Source organism: Astyanax mexicanus, chromosome 3, assembly GCF_023375975.1.
Source record: "Astyanax mexicanus isolate ESR-SI-001 chromosome 3, AstMex3_surface, whole genome shotgun sequence".
NCBI lineage: Eukaryota > Metazoa > Chordata > Actinopteri > Characiformes > Acestrorhamphidae > Astyanax > Astyanax mexicanus.
Window position 1 is genome coordinate 36,833,525 of NC_064410.1, and position 19,979 is coordinate 36,853,503.

Below are 19,979 nucleotides of genomic sequence, written 5' to 3' on the forward strand. Positions count from 1 at the left end.
TTTCTCGACAGACTGGTTTCTCAAAGCGCTCTTTTGAATGTGTACAATAATTATAATGAACCTGAATGAGAATAGACAGTCTTTTGGGAATAGAAATATCACACACTCTGTACTCTGATAAGTCTGAAGTAAATGTCTGGTAATTAATATATATGGCTGCCTTTGTGCAATTAGAATGGTATGAATTGTCTTTTACTGTACACAATTAAAAAAAATTTTTTTCTTCAGGATAATCTTTTAGAATGGGCCACCCCCACACTTTCTGCACTGAACTGATACCAGGGTGTATGCCTCATCACTACTGAGCAACGGGCATATGTTCTCACAAAACTCACTGTGTGTCTTCTGAGTGTACAGAGTGGTGTGTATTTATGTGTTCACTGCACATGCGTTAAAGGCACAAGTATGGTGTATATGGTTATGTGCTTGTCTTTTAGAGCAGCTTTCACAGGGATATCCATAGATGTGGGTAAAAGGAACATCGTCTTCTGCAACATCCACTGAGCCCAACAGGCTTGCAGAAACATCCATCGAGGCAGTCAGGCCTATAGACGGGAGGTCCATGGAGGTAGACGTGCCTGGAGCAATGTCTACAAAGACAGGCAGACCTGTAACAATGTTTATAAAGGCAGTCAGGCAGGGTAGACCAAAGGAGGGCCTACAGTGAGGTCTATAGAGGCATATAGACCTTTAGATGGGATGTGTATAGAGGTAGGTGGGCCTGCAACAATGTCCACAGTGGCAACCAGGCCTGCAGCAATTACAAAAAAGTAAACAAAGGCACTGTGTCTGCAGTGATTTCCACTGAACCCAGGGAGCCAGTCCATGTAGGTAGTCCACAAAGGTAGAGAACGGTCTACAACGATGTCCTCTGAAGGCAGGGGGATCTAGTGTGGCATTAGAAGAGGCAACTGGGTCTGCAGCATTATCAACAGAAGGCAGGCAGGCCTGTAAAAATAAGCTCATATATTGCTACATTATAAATTGTCATTAAATGTAATTGAATCTGACATTGCAAACTCAGTTTATTCATTTTCTTCAAATTAATGAATACAAAAGAGCAGTAGAAGAGAGCAATGTATTCTTTTCTGATCTTTTTTTTGCTTAGGTTTGCTTTTGTTTGTGACCATGTCCTGTTTTTTTTAATAAGGTATTTTTAATTTTAACACTTGTATGCTGAGATAAAGTTCAGGCATTTAATTTTTTTGCTTTGCTGTTCAGTTCAGTGCTTTCCCGTGTCTATGGCATGGAGGATATCTCCTCAAAATATTTTCTAAAGCAAACTATTTTGTCATATTTTCCCTTTTTTTATTTATTTTGAATTTTGTCAGCAATGCAGTTTTTATTTTATATTATTTTATTATTTTTGCCTGGTTGCTGCATGTGCAGTGACAGGGACGGTGTTGGTGACGGCTGTTTGACATACTCTGTGGCGAACAGAGACACATTTGTCTGAAATGATTGGGCTGAGTGCTGATGAATGCCAAAGCCAGGGCTTTCAGGCACAGCTTGTTTGATTAAAACTGAAGGCACCAACCGCATACACAGAACTGCATCTGACATCTAGATAATAGAAAGACAGCCTTTCTGAACAGAGAGAAGAAGAAGGAGGGTTTCTTTCCATCCAGTTCTAGTCAGGGCTGTCTGTTGTTTGTCAATTACTAGTCTTTTTTTTAAGGTCTTCTACGCTGTATTTTGGCAACAGAGATATCTTTCTGAGTTAGGGTTTGGAGTTCGGCCACAGCCATTAGACTCGCTGGACTCTGCTCAGAGGAAAATTAGCACAGGAAAACAAAAAGAGCCTGCTGCTCTTGTCACAATTACTGGCCTGTAAAAAGCCAGTACAGAGTAAAGCTGTCAATTATGTTGTGTGTTGATCTCTGTAGCTAGGTGTATATGTTCCATAATCATTTATGCAGTGTTTAGTAGAGTACTGACTTTTTCCTTCCCTTTGTGTTCTTTTATACAGAGTGTGAAGATCATGACCTACAGAGAGCCTCAGAACCCAGAATATAAGCACTTTGTGTCCAAGATGAAGAGAGATGCCAAGAAGGAGTTTAACTTCAGTATTGAAGACTCACTGGTAAGCAAAGCAATCAAATGAAACACATGCAACAAGACAATGAAAAGTCCAAAAAAATTGCTGTATTGTTAGAGTGCAGCTAGCTTGTGCCCATACAGACACTGGCTATTTTATCAGAAACACCCACTATTTACCAGAGATACAGGAGCAACAAAAATATTTGCTCAGTGGCAGTACATATTTGTCACTTTTGCCTCTATTAAACTCTTCAGTACATTTTCCATTAAAAATATTACATTACCTATAAGCCTAAGGGTCTTACCTTACCACACATTACGTAGTCCCTCCATTTACACAGACTCAGATTTAATTCTACAAATGACTAATAAGCATTTTATCATTATTTCATTTTATTTTAATTTCAAGCATTTTCTCTAAATAACCACAGTGGCAGAGGTTATATTATTTACACTGGAGAATAGGGCTGCAATGTATAGTTCACATAATCAACAACATCAACTTAAAAAATGTATCAACATGGAATTTATGTTGATACATAAATGCATAAATACAAAGCCTTATTAATGTGTGATGGAGCAGACTACACCCTGTGGGAGAGATAATAGGCTCAAAAATGTAAAAACACCAGATAAGGGACAAGACAACACCCATACTACTTACTGTACATCAGCTCATTATACATTTAAACATATTTTCAGTGTTAAATTCCCACAAATAGTGCTTCTGTTGTCTTTTCTTAGGAGCCAGGGCTATTTCAAGGTATTTGGGGGTCCCAAGCTAACACCCCCCCCAACCTCCACACCCACAGCATTTGTACATGCAGGTCTAATTCATCAATGTAAACTATCACTTACTTCTGGCTTCTCTTACTTCTGGCTCCCTGATAAATTTTGCTTAGTGATGCTGATGTTTCATATTTGTCGGAATCTCAAACCTGTTTGGAGCGATAGAGAGAAAGCAGACCGTGAGTTACCTCAAGCTGAAGTCAGGGTTGCCAGGTCCAGCAGAAAATTCTATCCAGAGTCTGTCTAAAACCCGCATGCCAGAAGCCTTAATTAGCCCAATATCTAATTTTTATTTTGAACCGTTTGCAAATAAGGCTTTTTAGTTGCTGTGATAAATATAAATGTATCCCAAAAATAACACACACCTGGTCTTTTGAATTTTCACAAACACACCTATAAAACAATGCTAAAAGAAGTAAATACTAATAAATAATGGCAATTCACATTAAATAAATAAAAAAGAGAACGTATACATTTCCTTCTCTGTAAAATTATTACAGAAATCTTCCTCACAATAAAAGAGATTGATTCAATGTTTAATCAATACATGGTCAAATTCCACTAGAGAAGGAGAAGCAGAATTAATTCCTTGGTGACGAAAATCCCCTTCACACATCTGGTCAAGTCAAGAACACTCTTCTTCAAGAGTGTGGCATATTATTTCCACAGTCTACAATCAAGAGACACCTTCATGAATATAAACCTGTAAAAGCCTTATGTCAAGATGCAGGCCGCTGGTAACACTCAAGAACAGAAATGCCACATTAGACTTCACTACTAAACATCTAAATGAAACTGGGTCAGTGGTGTTTATGGATGACGTGACTGCTGATAGTAGCAAGATGAATTCTGAAGTGTAAAGTGATATATAATGACACAAAACATTCCATGGAAGTAACCCAGTAGCTTCTTGAGACACAGAAATGCAATGTTCCTAAATGACGTAAAAACGGTCACTGGACCTCAACCCAGTGGGGGTAGCCGCAGGAAAGTCTCAAGGTCGGAACCTGAGCATTAGTTTTAGTCCCTGAGGTCCAGCCATTCACTGCAAATTATATGCTTCTTTATATCTTTAAAAGACCTTTGTGTCTAATTGTTTTTAAAGCTCCACTAGGTAAGATTGAGATTTTGTGCTCGTGGGCTCCCTCTACAGTTGCAAAATGTAATAAATGTTTCAGGTGGATTAGTTTCTCTTTCTCTTTTTCTGGCTTTCACAGACATATTTGGTCTCTTTCCAGCTTCTGCCAGAGTGTCTGTATGTTAGTTTGTAAAGAATTAACCAGCAGTCCTCGTAGAACTTTTAGAACTAAAGGTCGGAAAGCAGGTTGCAGTTCTCACGAGCGTTGGTCGCGGCCCCCTCGGAAAACTTACAGAGTCTGGTTTGAGCTCAGAGGATCTCCGGCACAGACCCGAAAGCACCGCGATTCCTCCTATTACACCTCAATGCAGCGCTGCAGTGAGTTTCAAGCTGTAATTTTACTTCTTTAAAAATATCAAAAATCAAGGAAATCCAACCTAGTGCTGCTTTAAGTATGTAAAGAAAGAGACTACCATATTTTTCACATTATTAGGCGGACTTAAAATCCTTTTATTTTCCCAAAAATCATCAGTCCGGTGTGCCTTATGTATGAATTTTACCAGTCATCTTATAAGGAGCAGTAAAGCCACTCTGCTAAAGTGCAGCTTTATACAGGAGTTTCAGTTTAGTTCTCCAGCAGTATTAGCATTAGTTGCTAACCGCACAAAGTGATAGCTCTTTGGCCGTCCAGAGGTGAGTATTATGAGCCTGTAGCCTGCTGCACTGCTGGAGGAGCATTAGCATTAGCCGCTAACCATAGCACTAGCCCTTTTTCTGTTTAGAGGCGAGTATATCGGACTGTAGTCTGTGCATTTACCATGTTAAAACAAGCTACTTGGAATGAACTGCTAGCTAATAATGCCCTGGCTTACTGTAACACTCAGGGGTCCTTAGTGTAGCAGTGTTGGGCGGCATTAGCCGTTGACCGCTAGCAGTTAGGTGCTAATGCTAATGCTCTATCTTTAGTGGAACTCTGTAAATCTGAGCTGTAAATAAACAGAAGCGCTTTACTCACCCAAATAAACAGTTTTCAGGAAATAAATCTGTGTAGATTAACATCCAGTGCTTGTTTGACTAAAATGATATTTTTAAGAATTACAGTTTTGTTTACTTAACTTAGCTTAGCTTAGCTACCACCTGCTGAATTTAGAAAGAAATCATGGTGACACCCCTGTTCCTACTACTAGTTACTATTAATAGTGCCGCATAAAATGCACCATATAATCCGGTATGCTCTGTGTATGAAACCGAACAGGAAAAAAAAAAGTTTATCGATCCGGTGTGCCTTACAGTGTGAAAAATACGGTACAGAAAAAGGCCTGTAATACCTAAATGATCAATGCAGCATACTTTTATTAAACCCTTGTGGTAAAGCTAAAAGTCTATATTTAATCATCTTAATAGTCTAATTTGAAATCCATGGAAATGATGTGCAGGTGCAAAATTTCACTGTCAAAAACTAATGAACCCCGCTGTACTCATAGCCAGGAAAAAGGAGTCTGAATTCCTGAATTTTAAATACTGAATGACTTTACATATTAAAGCAAAACCAAAACAGTTCACAAAAGTCAGGGATCAGAGCACACCATGGTCCAGTCCTGAGAGTTTAATACAATTTTGTTACCATACTTACTATTTCTTTTTTATTTTGGTTTTAAACGTGAATCTTTTAAGCTTGAACTTACCTGCAGACAGAGGGGATTATTTCTGACCTGAGTCCAGCAGCAGGGAGTCACAGCAATGCAGCAAAAGTGGGAATTCACACGGGCACATGGTTCAGGCAATGTCATATGTGCAAGATTTCGCTTGCCTGACTTCTTGATATGATCCTTGCAAGTGTATAACCATGCCACTGCTCATTTCTAAGAGGAGCACATGTGAAGTGAATCGAAGCCTTGCAGCTGTGAATGTGGTTTTGCATGGGTTCATCAGTCATTGCACATACTGCATTTAAAGTGCAGTGTACAATGTATTCTCTGTGCGACCCCCTACCCTAATGCTTTGGGAGGAATACATATACTGCAACACCCTGAATAGTAAAGCACAGAGACCCAGAGAAACAAAAAACACAATATAGTAGACATTTTATATATTTATTAAAGGTCTCTTTCTGCTAAAATCTTCTTGTTCTTTGTGAAATACTATAGGTCTCTATCTGAGATGTATATGCATGCAGCACATGAAACTGTTCCTCAACCCATTGTCTGCAGTAGCTAGTAAAAGAAAGTGATCAGGAAAAGCACCGTGTCTATGTCAACCCATGAATTAGTAATCATGGCCTTGCCCACCTCGGCACGCGAATGCCCACAGGCAGAGCTGAAGACAGCCAGGCATGTCTCATCAGACAGGAGCTATTGCTAGGAACAGCATGGCAGTTTGTTCCTGTGTTATTTGTGCAAACAACACCTCAGTGTTATATGCTCTGCCCAGTCATTCAGAGCTAAGGAACAAATGTTTAGAATTTGTCTATGGAACACCACCAGCCAAGTACAATTGAGATAGGTAGGTGTATGTTTAAAACAGTTCTGTTTACACTACTTAAAAAAAAAATCCAATTTCTGGATCTTCAGTAGATTTGGCGTTTTACCGAGACTCTTAGCACTTAGCAGGGCATTACACATGTTGAAAAGTGACATTACAAAGACTGTTATAAGTGTAAAAATGTCTTTATTTTAAAACATTTCTAACTGTTATCCGTCTCACTTCATCACAGTGCTGACAGCCAATCAGAGGCAATATGTTAAAAAGAGGCAAGAGACAAAATTATATTCCCCCCCCCCACCTTTAAAAAAAGATCTAATCCAACTGTTCATATCCAAACACTTTCTATAGTATGAATGTGTTCAATGACCGACTTTAATGACTGAGCTAAATGGCTAAAACACAATTTAAAAATAGTAACAGTTCACTTGGCCAGGATATTTCTTTACTTTTTCAAGGTAGAATGATGTATTTTCTAAGAAAGCAAAGATAACTTACCTGTATATGTCTAGAGCCAACGTTTAAAATGTTTATAACTGGAGTTTAAAGACTTTAAAATTATGTTTGCGGTACTGAAACTGAGGAAATTAGCACAATTTTTTAGTATAAAAATCAGCATTATATTAAATATATTTATTTTGGGAGTACAAATGATTTTGGGCTGATGATGGATAGATGGGTAGAAGGGGTTCTATTGAGAACAAATAGCAGCCATTTTATTAAGGGAAATAAATAAATAAATATGAACTAGTTCATCTTTTGTCCAATATTTTTTATAAACTATGAATGGGAACAAGTTCATATAAATTAGTATAAACTGAACTTTTAACTAGTTCATTTTAAGTGTGAACTGGCACAACACTGGTTGTCAATACTTATCCATACTTCAGCACAGGGATATTTGTTTGCCTGAAAGTGCGTGTTTTAGCTCTGGCCACAATGTTTCATTGCTCACTTTGTTAAAACCTCAGGACATTTATCCTGAAAAGCATTGGATGTTACAGCTGCACTGTCCTTGCAGTGGAATATTTCTCAGTGTGTGTGATGAGAAGGGAGGATAAAGAGAAAGTGGCATGTTGTGACTGTAACATTTCTCCCTCTGGCCAGAGAGAAAGATTACGTTTTGTGCTCGTGATTTGTGCTTGTGTGTTCTGTGCAAATCGTCTATCAATATTCATACTGGTGAAAGTCAGTGTGTGTACACGTGATGACTAACGTTTTATAGAGATGTAGAAAGAGCCTTTTTTTCTCAATTTGGATGAGATCCTGCCAGCTTCTAGCACCATGAGAACAGCTTTTGTGCAGCCGTTTATTCTGCTGTAAATCATGGACTGTTAATGTTTCACTCAGCACTCAAGCATGTGCTTTTAGGGGGGATTGTTTTCATACTTCATGTTTTCTAAAACCATTTTGGATGCAGCGGAATACTACTGAAGTCTATGAAAGGGAACTGTGAATTTCATTTGAGTCTTTGGGGAGCAGCTGGAGCTGCATAATGACCCCTGACTGCATAATTGGCTAATTCTATACAGACACTGTGGCAGTGGATGTAACTCACAGAATTCAGTAAACTGAAAGTACAAAGAAAGAAAAATATGACAGGTTAAACATAAATACATACAGCAATTTTTTAGACCTAGATTAAGTATAAGGCCAGACTAAATTGGATATTTTGGACTTTTAATTAATTATGCCCCAGCTTTGACAAGCTGTGAGCTTGATTTAGGATATGTCAGCATATCTTTGCTATTCTAAGGACAGGAAAAGTATACCCCATGCAGCTTAGAACGCGCTAATAGCATGTACCGATTCACATAATTAATCAAGGTTGTGTTTTAGGTGCGAAAAAAAAAAACAATCAGCGTCCCCAATCAACAATCCCTTAAGCCAGGCTCATTTTGACTTGGCAGATTGATATTTTAATGGTTCATTGCTTCTGCACTTCTCAGCAGAGGAAACTGACCTGCGTAATCACGCTGTAAAGATGATTGAGCAGGTCGTTTACAGAAACAGCAGTGTTATTTTATTTAGTATTCTGTTTTTTGTTGATGTAAAAGTTGGGTTTGTTCAATTCTGCTTGTGTGTGTAACAAGCAGGGGTGTATGTGTTGAGTATGCATGGCAGGACTGCATTGCCAACATAGCAATAAAATACGCCAGACATTTACCTGAACACACCTTACTTCCAGACCACCACGCCTATTGGCATTGATATATTTGTAATATATCTAGATATAAAAGTCAAGAAAGTCAAAATAAGCAATAAAACTGAACTTCTATCTATTAAAGTGCATATGTGCACACTGTATGAAAAAATATTGTAAAGAATTCATTCAGCTTATTTAAGTTTAATTAATTTAAGATGCACCCATTGATGCCACAGATCTGCACATGCTCACACATGCCTTGTCTAGCTCCTGTAGAGAAATATTAGCAATACATTAGGACAAAGCAGATAACCTTGAATCTAATAGCACATTGAGCTGTAGCACCAACACTATTCCCCTACCCGTATAACATCATTAAATAGCATGCTATTCTGGATTAGAGTAGCTGCAAAATGTAATACGTATAAATATGTACCACAAATGCATAATATACCATTTTTAAACATGATGGCAGTTTTATAGTGTATCTGATACTGTATAAATCCCCTGTGGGCTGTAAACAAGCTGTTATCAGCATGCGTTGTGTTTGGAGTGAAGAAGGGAAAGAGAAAGTTAGCCAGCCAGTGAAGTATTAAAGATCTGGCTACAAACTACCTTCTAGAAGAAGAAACAGATGGTGAGATAGTGCTGGACTAGGAGTATTAGGATTTTGTCTGATACTGCTGTATAAATCTTAAAAATCTTAATGTTCTGTCTTTAATAAGTGTCACATTATAAGCAACTCCTCCATTTACACTGTGGTCTATGGTACGAAAACTGAAAATAAATTATAGGGGTGTCACGATTCTCTAAATCCTCGATTCCATTTTATTTCCGATTTTAGGGTCACGATTCGATTCAATTTTCTATTTTCTTTTTTCTTTTTTTTTTTACAGCAGAGAGGCCTATGCCAGTTGTAGATTTGTCAGTCATTGGTTTGATTAATCAAATTTACAATATCTTATTTTAAAAGGTGGGCTTGATATAAGTGATGCAAAGTGATACAAGTGATCTGTAATACACCACATCAGGCACTAATTAATTAAGATATATTTGTAATGCCATCTAATGGCTTTTTTTGGTAGCAGCAGTGTGCACATAACAAAATAAATAATAAAAGAAATACAGGAACAGTCATGTACAAAATAATAGAACAATTAGAGCCTTAACAAACTGAACTCTATCCTACTATATCAGTTAAACATGAAAAATAGGACTTTAAGACTTTTTCGGTCACTGAGAATGACAAGTTTTTTTATTTAACAAAGATATATTATTAACTTTATCTGAGAGAAAGATGCTTCTTAAGGTACCAAAACTATTAACATATTTGAGGCTAGACAAAACAACTGTTATTTGTATATTTTCAAGTGTTTCTTTAAGAAGATGAGAATGTCCACATTCTCTGGAGAAAGGGCTGCTCTTTAAGCAGTGGCTGTTGACTAAATTCATGATGAAGATAAATTTATAATGAGTGTTCGACAGTATTACTGCTGTATTATTTCTCCCATTATTTACTTTGCCTTATTTTTTTTATCTTTCTCCATCATCTATTAGTTTAAAAACCTGTGACCTAAAATACCGGGTCACATACCCAGGGTTCAGCCATCTGCTTCATCTAGCACACCTCCACAGCGTGCACAGTGTCTTTTGTTTCTATGCTGCTCCGGTGCTTCTCAGGAGGCAGAGTAGAGAAATCCGCTGGCACTGCTTTCATTAGCCTCCCATGCGCATCAGCTGGCAATGTGTGATCTCGCTACAGAACAGCTTGAGATGCCTTAAAATACTCTGCATGAAGGCTTTCACATAAATATTGACATAAAACAGCAAACAGCACAAGCATGTGGCCTTTTCTGAAAGAATACATCTGCACTGAGAAACCAATGTGCTGAATTTACTTTACTTAAAAATGTATATTGAGCGTCATTTCCACATAGGGAACTAAACTGGTTCTAAGAACAAAGAAGAAAAACTTAAAGAACACAGTAATTAGATTTTAAGAACTAAGATTTAAAGCAGCAGTCCTTAAGATGTTTTGATTTGAATGAAAACCAGTAGTATTCCTGAGGAGGGAGAGGGTAAAATATTCTAATAATACTAATGGCTTCAATGTGCTTCTGCTACAATTACTGCAAAGCCAGATATATTATTTCTAAAAACAGAGTGTCTCATACGTCCCAAGACCTTTTCCTAGCTATAACAGCTTTTGCTGGTTACTTGAGCAACCGCGTTGCTGCTAATGATGCTGATACAAGAGCTCCTGAGGACATGGAGATATCAGAATGCAAACTAAGTCTTCATCTGCTTACTTTGCATTATTAAACCAAAGAAATGCAGAATTACACTGAAGAGAGCTGGCAAGATAAAAGAGAGCCAAACAGAATCCTCATTAAAAGCCACTTTTATATCAACATTAAACAGAATACAATCTGCCAAATCAGAGCACAACTGACTCCTAAAGTGAATGGCAAATTGACACAACGATTGGTTTATTTGATGTAATACCCAAAACACACCCATGATTACTTAGAGAATTTGTACATGCCTTTTGTTCATTCCGAGGAGCACAAGGTGTACTTATCCCGTCGGTATGATAGCAAAGGTACACTGACATGCACACAAGTCAAGCTGTGTGGTTCATTTTTATAGGCTCACCAAGAGATTGCTAAAATAGGGCTCCAGTCTTGCTTGAATAATTTTATAAAATTGTTAAGCAAAAAACAAAATGTGTTATGTTGTGCCCTGCTTTCATCTGCTCCCCAGCACACTGTGGAGATGATATACAAATTTGAATCAAGTACATTTAACGCATCACCTTTTCCAGTGTTCTAGCACACGGTAATGAACTGACGGAACTTGTTAAGCCATGCAGCCATTCATCTACACTATAGGAGAAGAAACGGAGAAAAGAGAGCCTGCACATTCAAATCTTGCAATTAAGTCTGTTCTCGGCCCATGGTGTGACTGGTAATGAGGAGCCTCTTTTGGCTGACCAGTGGAGCGGTTATGGCAGTAGCCTGTTAGACTAGTGTACTCATCCATACTCCCCACAGAGAGCTGTTAATTGGAAATATTCCCTGCTTCCAGCTCTAACACGGACTTTCCAATTACTGCATTCATTCACTTCCAAATGTACCAGAGACACATGCACATTTATTTAGCTTGTCTTTGCTTAGCTTGTGTGTCATCCAAGTTTCATTAAACCAGCTTTTAGTCTTTTAATCTTATAATCTTCTAATTTCACTAAGATCATATTCCAGGAATATGCATTTTGATTAAAAGGCAGATGCTGCTATTGCTGTGTTGTTTATTAGCCAGGCTGAAACCCACAGCCACCTATGTCTGGCACATAGTGTGTGTGTGCGTGCGTCTCTGCGTCTGTGTGTGTATAGTCATAAGCCAGAGGTTGCGTTTACCTCTGTATAGATCCTGAATGGAGGAAGTGGGTGTCTGTGACTTTATGCCATTAAAGGTGAAGGAATGAGATAGGAGAAAAAGAGATAGTTGAGGGAAGAAATACTGGTAATGAAGTGTCAGAAACCAGACATGAATCGTGGATGCTAGTGCTAGAAACTATTAAAACATCCACCCTGCATTTTCTTGTGGCAAGAACAGCCCAGTGTTGATTATCAGTAATGAGAAAGTAATTGGGAATTCAGTAAAGACTCATTTACACCTTAAAGGTCAATACCTTTCCTATTCTAGAAAACACTATGCAGTTAACTATACAAAACGCAGTACAATAGACTCTAATATTAGTATATTAGTATACCAAGAAGCCCTAATATCAAACAGTCATGGCCCAGTGGCATTTGGATCATCAGTCAAATCTGGCCAGCTATAGCATGTACAAAAAGGCTATGCAGCAAATAAGCACAGTGCAGTTTGTTGTACATGTATTTTTTTAGTGTACACTGATATCAGGTTTTTTGTAGTTTTTGTAGTTTTTTTTGGTAGTTCCTTAAAATTTAAACTGCATTTAATCAGAAAACCCTGGGAATATTTTATGTGAAAAGAGGTTTATTATTATGTTTGATAGATATGTTAGCCACTAATAAAGGTTTAGGATTTAATAGATTAAAAATAATTACAATTTAAATCGCAATCGTAATATCTTGTGTAAAGTTCGCAATTAAATATTTTGCTCAAATCGTGCAGCCCTAGTTATGTACAAAGTTTGATCCACATTCAGCTGATAAACTAAGCCATAATGTTTACTATTAATTTTAAGTATTTAGTGCCCTGAAAATCACATTCGAAATTCACTTTACAATTCAGAAAGGCGTACTCAGTAGTATTCTACAACGTGAATCAAGATCCATGTAGTTCACAGTGAAGTTTCTGTTTATCTTATGCTTCTGATATTACTCCTAAAACAGGAGGAGTGCAGGGAAGTAATGTGTAACATCAGATTTATAGGCGTAATATTCCAACAGGAAAAAACATGATTAACAACATGAGAGGGAAAGTCCATGGTTTTTGTGAAGGTAATTTTGCTATAACGAACCCCGCCTATGCGATGCGGGGAGGGGAACTGTGATGATGTTGCTTGGGGTACAGTTCAGAACAGCTTGAGACGGTTCTCAAGCCAGGTCCCCCCCCGCAGCTAGGAGTGATGAAGATGAGTGATGAAGATGAGTGATGAAGATGAGAGTGAAGATGAGAGTGAAGATGAGGGTGAAGATGAGGGTGGTGATGGGGTGGAGGCGGGTGCGAGGTCGAAAGTCGCGTAGGTGAGCACCTGGAAGGTATATATATAGGACCAGGGGGAGGAGCACGGGAAATTGAGGCGTGGTTCATATCCCAAAATTTTGTTAATTCTTAACAACACTTTGCTATAACGAACCCCACCTACGCGATGCGGGGAGGGGAACTGTGATGATGTTGCTTGGGGTACAGTTCAGAACAGCTTGAGACGGTTCTCAAGCCAGGTCCCCCCAAAAAGAGGAAAGTGGGAGGACCAGCGGCCGAATCTGAACTGAAAGGAGGTAAGCCATGGTGAGAGACTGAAGTCTTCAGCAGAATTTCATAAGATCTTTAACAGCGTTTCAGGGGTGGTATGAGTGAAAATGACTTAATAGTAGATGGTATACAGAGTTAGCAACATCCTCGTGATAAATCTGCAGACCAGTATAAGCTTGACTGAATGGGGAGTTCGACAGGTTTCGTGGCAAGGTGAGTTTTGTTCTCGACAAAGGAATGTGACGACCATGTAAATTTAAATCGACAACTAGGTTATGACACCTGCTCCCGTCTGAGTTCAAAGTTTCTGGTCATTCAGCTGCGTACAGGGGTTGAACTCATGAAGTCTTTGGTGGTCTGACTGTTCCTTTCGGCCTGACGTGTTCATATGTTCCATAAATCAAGGAAGAGAATCCTGAAGAGAGTCCTGCGTAGTCCCCCCCAAAAATAAAAATTGAGCAACAGGCAGGACCAAAGTTAGTCTCAGCAGTAGGGGTGGCGCCCAGACGAAGAACACGGACACCAGATGGGATGCAAACGGCAGGCGGAGAGAAGCGTTGACTGAAGAATGCATCACGGTCCGTCGACATATAGGACATTTTGGGGGCCCCCTCCTGGAGGCGCAAAATGGTTTAGTCCGCCCGATAGCTACCGGCTTCAGGTGTACCATCAGTGAGCCCAGATTTAAAGACCTGGGGGCTAGAGACATCCTGCTGCCCAAAGCAAGAAATCAGGTTATCGAAAGAAAGTAAGGAAAAAGAAAGAAGGCAGAAAGAGGGCAAGCAGCTGCTACGCCCCTGGGTCCGCCTCGCCGGCAGTGATCGAGGTAACAGAGAAAAGAATCGAGGGAACAGAAAGGAGCCATAGCGGCCCTTAACAGAAAATATACATTAGTAAAGCCGAGCGTAGGGGTCCGCCTCGTCGGCAGTGATGGAGGTAACAGAGAAAAGAATAGAGGTAAGAGAAAGAATAGAGGGCAGAAAAGAGAGCCGTCGCGTTCCTTTAAAATAAATGTACATTAGTAAAGCCGAGCGTAGGGGTCCGCCTCGCTGGCATTGAAAGAGGTAACAGAGAAAAGAAATAAATGTACATAGTAAAGCCGAGCGTAGGGGTCCGCCTCGCTGGCATTGATAGAGGTAACAGAGAAAAGAAATAAATGTACATAGTAAAGCCGAGCGTAGGGGTCCGCCTCGCTGGCATTGAAAGAGGTAACAGAGAAAAGAAATAAATGTACATAGTAAAGCCGAGTGTAGGGGTCCGCCTCGCTGGCATTGATAGAGGTAACGGAGAGAAGAAATAAATGTACACAGTAAAGCCGAGCGTAGGGGTCCGCCTCGCTGGCATTGAAAGAGGTAACAGAGAAAATAAATAAATGTACATAGTAAAGCCGAGCGTAGGGGTCCGCCTCGCTGGCATTGATAGAGGTAACAGAGAAAAGAAATAAATGAACACAGTAAAGCCGAGCGTAGGGGTCCGCCTCGCTGGCATTGATAGAGGTAGCAGAGAAAAGAAATAAATGTACATAGTAAAGCCGAGCGTAGGGGTCCGCCTCGCTGGCATTGATAGAGGTAACAGAGAAAAGAAATAAATGAACACAGTAAAGCCGAGCGTAGGGGTCCGCCTCGCTGGCATTGATAGAGGTAACGGAGAGAAGAAATAAATGTACATAGTAAAGCCGGGCGTAGGGTTCCGCCTCGCCGGCTGGAATCGAGGAAACAATTAATCAAATTGAGGGAACAATAAATTAAAATCTGTGAAACAATGAAATAAGATTAAGGGAACAATGAAATAAATTGAGGGAACAACAAAAATAAAGGAAACAATGAATACAAATGAGGAATCGAATTAAAGGAAACAAAAAGTAAATAGAGGGAAACAACAAATTAAATCTAAATGTGAATTAGAATGACGGAACGATGAGTAAATCGAGGGAACAATAAATTAGAGGGAACAATAAAATAAATCAAACATTGAAATAGATCGGGAACAGTGGAATAAATCGAGGAAACAAATTAAATAGAGGGAACGATAAATAAATCAAACAGAGAAATAGACAGAGGAAACTGAGAAATAGATCTAGTTAATAATGAGCAGATGGAAACAATTAAATAGAGGGAACAATTAAATCGAACTGAGAAAAGATCGAGGGAACTGAGAAATAGACCGAGGTAACGATGAGCGGAGGAAAACAATTAAATAGAGGGAACAATAAATTCAAACGAACAAGAAATAAATCGAGGGAACTGAGAAATAGACCGAGGTAACAATTAAATAGAGGGAATGATAAATTAAATCGAACGAAGGAACTGAGAAATAGACCGAGCCAACACTGAGAAGAAACGATTAAATTGAACAGAGAAATAGATCGAGGGAACTGAGAAAAAGACCGAGCTAACAATGAGCAGAGGGAAACAATTAAATAGAGGGAACAATGAATTAAATCAAACAGAGACATAGATCGAGGAAACAGTGAAAGATTGAGACAACCGTGAAATAAATTAAGGGAAAATTAATAAAGGGAACAATTAAATAAATAGAGGGAACAAAAAAATAAAATAGAGGAAACAATAAATTAAATGGAGGGAACAATAAATAAAGTTGAACAGTGAAACAGATCCAGGGAAGGATGAATAAATCAAGTAAATAATACATTAAATAGAGGGACCAATAAAATAAATCAAGGGAAGAATACATTTAATAGAGGAAATTATAAATTAAACCGAGGGAACCCTGTATTAATTTGATATTAGATCGGTCTCACCGGCAGGGAGGGAGGGTGGCCGCGCTGTCTAAGAGCCAAGCAATCGCGCTGGGACGCCTGCGCTGAACCAGGGATCCGACGAGACGTGCAGCGGCGCCGGCAAAGAGCCGGGCAGCGATGCCGGCGATGAGCCAGGGATCCGACGGACCGAACCGAATAGCTGGCTGCGCCGAGTAGTTTAAGCTGGTGGTGAGTCAAATATTCGTAGAGTCGAAACGGGTAGCTGGCTGGCTGCGTCGAGTGGTTTAGCTTGTGCTGAGTCAAAGATCCGAAGAGCCGAACCAGGTAGCTGGCTGGCAGCGCCGAGTAGATTAGTTTGCGCTGAATCAAAGATCCGAAGAGTCGGACCGGGTAGCTGGCTGGCAGCGTCGAGTAGATTAGCTTGCGCTGAATCGAAGATCCGAAGAGTCGGACCCGGTAGCTGGCTGGCTGCGTCGAGTAGATTAGCTTGCGCTGAATCAAAGATCCGAAGAGTCAGACCGGGCAGCTGACACTGAATCAAGTTGCTTTAGCTGGCGCCGGTGCTGAAGCGTGGAATCAGCGAGTAGAGTCCGGCAGGTAAAGTGCTGGGCCGGGCATCTGACCAGCTGAGCCGGGGAGACCACGGAGCGCAGCCTGGAGTGCGATGAGAGCGGCAGAGGAAAAGCGGATAGAGAACAGCTCGAAATCCGAGGCAACCAGATCAAGGCCCAGGGCGGCAGGATCGTCACGTGCGAGGTCGGAAGTCACGTGCGAGGTCGAAAGTCGCGTAGGTGAGCACCTGGAAGGTATATATATAGGACCAGGGGGAGGAGCACGGGAAATTGAGGCGTGGTTCATATCCCAAAATTTTGTTAATTCTTAACAACACTTATGACTTGAAATGTTGACATTAGATAGGCTGGCAACACTGTCTGAGGAAGTGGTGTAAAGGGACAGCATTACCCTGGCATCATACTAAATGGTTATGTGGGACAACAGTCAGAACCAGCTTATTATGATAAATACACAAAATGTGTACTTCAAACCGCATTCAGATAAGCCACTCAGGCCCTTTTGAGGATCTCTCTTTTGATGCCTTATATAGTAGCTACTGTCTGTGACACAAAAATAGACAAATAGGTGCAGCTTAATTGAACCTGATAATATGTGTATCAGTACAACCCTGCCTCCTGACATTTTCCTGCTTTTCTCTCTCTCTTTCATCTTGAACTCATTTCCCCTGTTTTGCAGTGTCTTTCTGAAGATTACCATTTTGTTTCTTCATTTTCTGTTTTTTTCTTGTTTTTTCTTGATTTAGCTGTCTTATCTAAGACTCACCTCACATCCTTTCTGTTAAGTGGCTTGTAAGAAGTTTAAAAAAGGGTTTTATGCATGAAAATTGCTTCAAAATCAGTTTTGTTTTGCTTTATCTGCACATTTCAGATTCAAATCCAATGTTACTCATCCTTCTTAATTATTCTCCTGTTTATTTGGCCTCCATTTGCATTTCATCTCTCTCTGTGTGTCCCTCTCTCTCTCTTCTATCACACACACATGTTCAGCGTGAATGAGTCCACACAGCAGCTGTCAGAGCCCTGTCTATAGTTGCCATAGCAACCTCACTTTTGCATCTCCCGATTTTTTCCTCTCCGTCTACTTGCTCTTTTTGGAGGCATCTTTCCTCTCCTCTGCATTTCAACGCTGATTCTGTCAGGAGCCGTCTCCTGCATGTGCCACTTCATCTCTGAGAACTGCAGGCGAGATTCAGCAGCACTCAGTCTTGGTGGTCTCCTGCAAGGCCTGTGTATTTAACAAGAAACCAAAATTAAACATCTTCGACACACTGTAAAAACTGAAAATTATTTATTACAATTTTAAAAACTGCATTGATTGTCATTCTTATAGATATGTATCTGTTTAGCCCATTTACATTTGCTTGTTCACATAGTAACAATTATTCTGATTAAGCTTTTAATAACTTAATCTTAGGATAAGTTAATTTAGGATACACTATTAAATCTAGAGGATTTCTATTCAAGCATTACATAAAAATGCTTTATTGTTTGATAAGGATAATTACTGAAAAGTAAAATTGTAATTCTAATAGAAAATATAAAAACAAGTTTAAGTAAGTCTGCTAATGTCAAAATATAATTTAAAATCAGTATTTTCCTGAATACAAATCAAACAGTTAATTTCCTCCAAACCTTTAGTTTTGTTATGTTTGTCTAGTTGTCCATCTATTTTCCAATACAACAAATTGGGGTTGATTCCTGTTACTGATCTGGAAGTGTTCTGTAGGAGATTTGAAACCCCTTTAAATTTTCAGAATGTAAATAAGTTATTTTACTGCAGAAAAAAAATTGTATCACCTACACCTGTAGCCCGTATACAGGACAAGGCATTTTAAGGGGTTAACGTAAACTATTTACTTAATCAGAACATCTTGGCCTCATTGTTAGCCACATAACCTTGCAGTAATGCACAGGTGACCCGCTAGTCCTAGCCTGTTTATAGCTACACTCAGCAACACAAAACATAGCAGCTTGCTCTTATAGACTAAAACACTAAGGTCAGGCAGTTAACTAGTATATAGCACATATATAGAAATCCCTGCAGAAGGCAGCAGCCTGTGGAGAATTATTTTACCCTAATGGCAAATGAAAGGTGACCATTGAGAAAGGTGTAAGTTTTACTCAACATAGCTGTAGTACACAACATCAGGTGAAACCCCTGTAGAATCAAGTCAAGTCAAGTCAAGTAGTTTTATTGTCAATACTGCATATGTACAGGACATACAGAGAATTGAAATTACATTACTCTCCTTCCCAATTTTACAGCAAGTACAGATAGTAAATATAATAAAAGAGAATGGGAGACACTATGTGTACAACACAGCAGGGACACAAATAGACATACATGAGACAAAAACAAGGTGCAGTAGTGTGGGGGAGAGATAGATATATAAATATAAGTTAAAAAAAAAGAAAAAAATAGATATACAATATAAAAGAGTGGGAGACACTATATGTACAATACAACAAGACACAATAAACATACGTAAGACGGAAGACAATAGTGCAATATTGATGGTGATTGAGATGGAATGACAGTATAAATAGTATATAACAGTAGTGCTCAGTAGACCCCTTTCAACTTAAAAGTGTTTGCCTCAACTAGGGTTTAACTCCAATTTTGCCAACACAGATTTTTTTTTGTAAGACCAGCTTTTGCAATGTAAAAATCACATTAGGGAGAACAATTTTAAGTTCTGTTTTTTGCAGTGCATAAAACGCTTACCTCAGATGGTTACCTCAAAAATGTGCTTTCTGGTTTTTTAAAGCTATCCAGGTATGTTACATGTTAAGTTTATTATTTTGTCTAAATGACATGTATCACTGGATAAAAGACTTTGACATTAAAAAATTCTGCACTCTGTTTCTTTTTTGTTTTTTTTTTACTAGTAAAATTTGTCCTTTTAGATGTCTACACTGTAATTCTGGCTCATTCTGTTTTGTATGGTTGCTTAAATACAATATTTTTCTGCTCAAAAGCAAAATGTATCAGGTTGTGCCCTGCTGACTTTAGTTACTTATTAGCTTTATTGCCTTTGTAACTCCGGAGGTAACACATCTTCTCTTTTTGACTAGCTTTTGTGGAATCATCTCATAAATCTCATAATCCTGATACTACTACTAAAAAAACACCAGTGCAACAATGGGAATTGTTTCTCAGAAATGTGCAGTAATTACAGGAAATCA

The 19,979-nt window shown here is 39.1% G+C and overlaps 1 protein-coding gene across 2 annotated transcripts in view; it reads left to right on the plus strand.

The window, feature by feature from the left end:
* npr1a (natriuretic peptide receptor 1a) overlaps nucleotides 1-19,979 on the plus strand; it is a 124,363-nt gene that overhangs the window by 33,523 nt on the left and 70,861 nt on the right. For both annotated transcript variants that reach the window (XM_049476449.1, XM_007228521.4), the window contains exon 4: nucleotides 1,970-2,083. In XM_049476449.1, coding sequence (XP_049332406.1) covers nucleotides 1,970-2,083 — 114 coding nt within the window. The remainder of the gene's footprint in view (nucleotides 1-1,969; nucleotides 2,084-19,979) is intronic.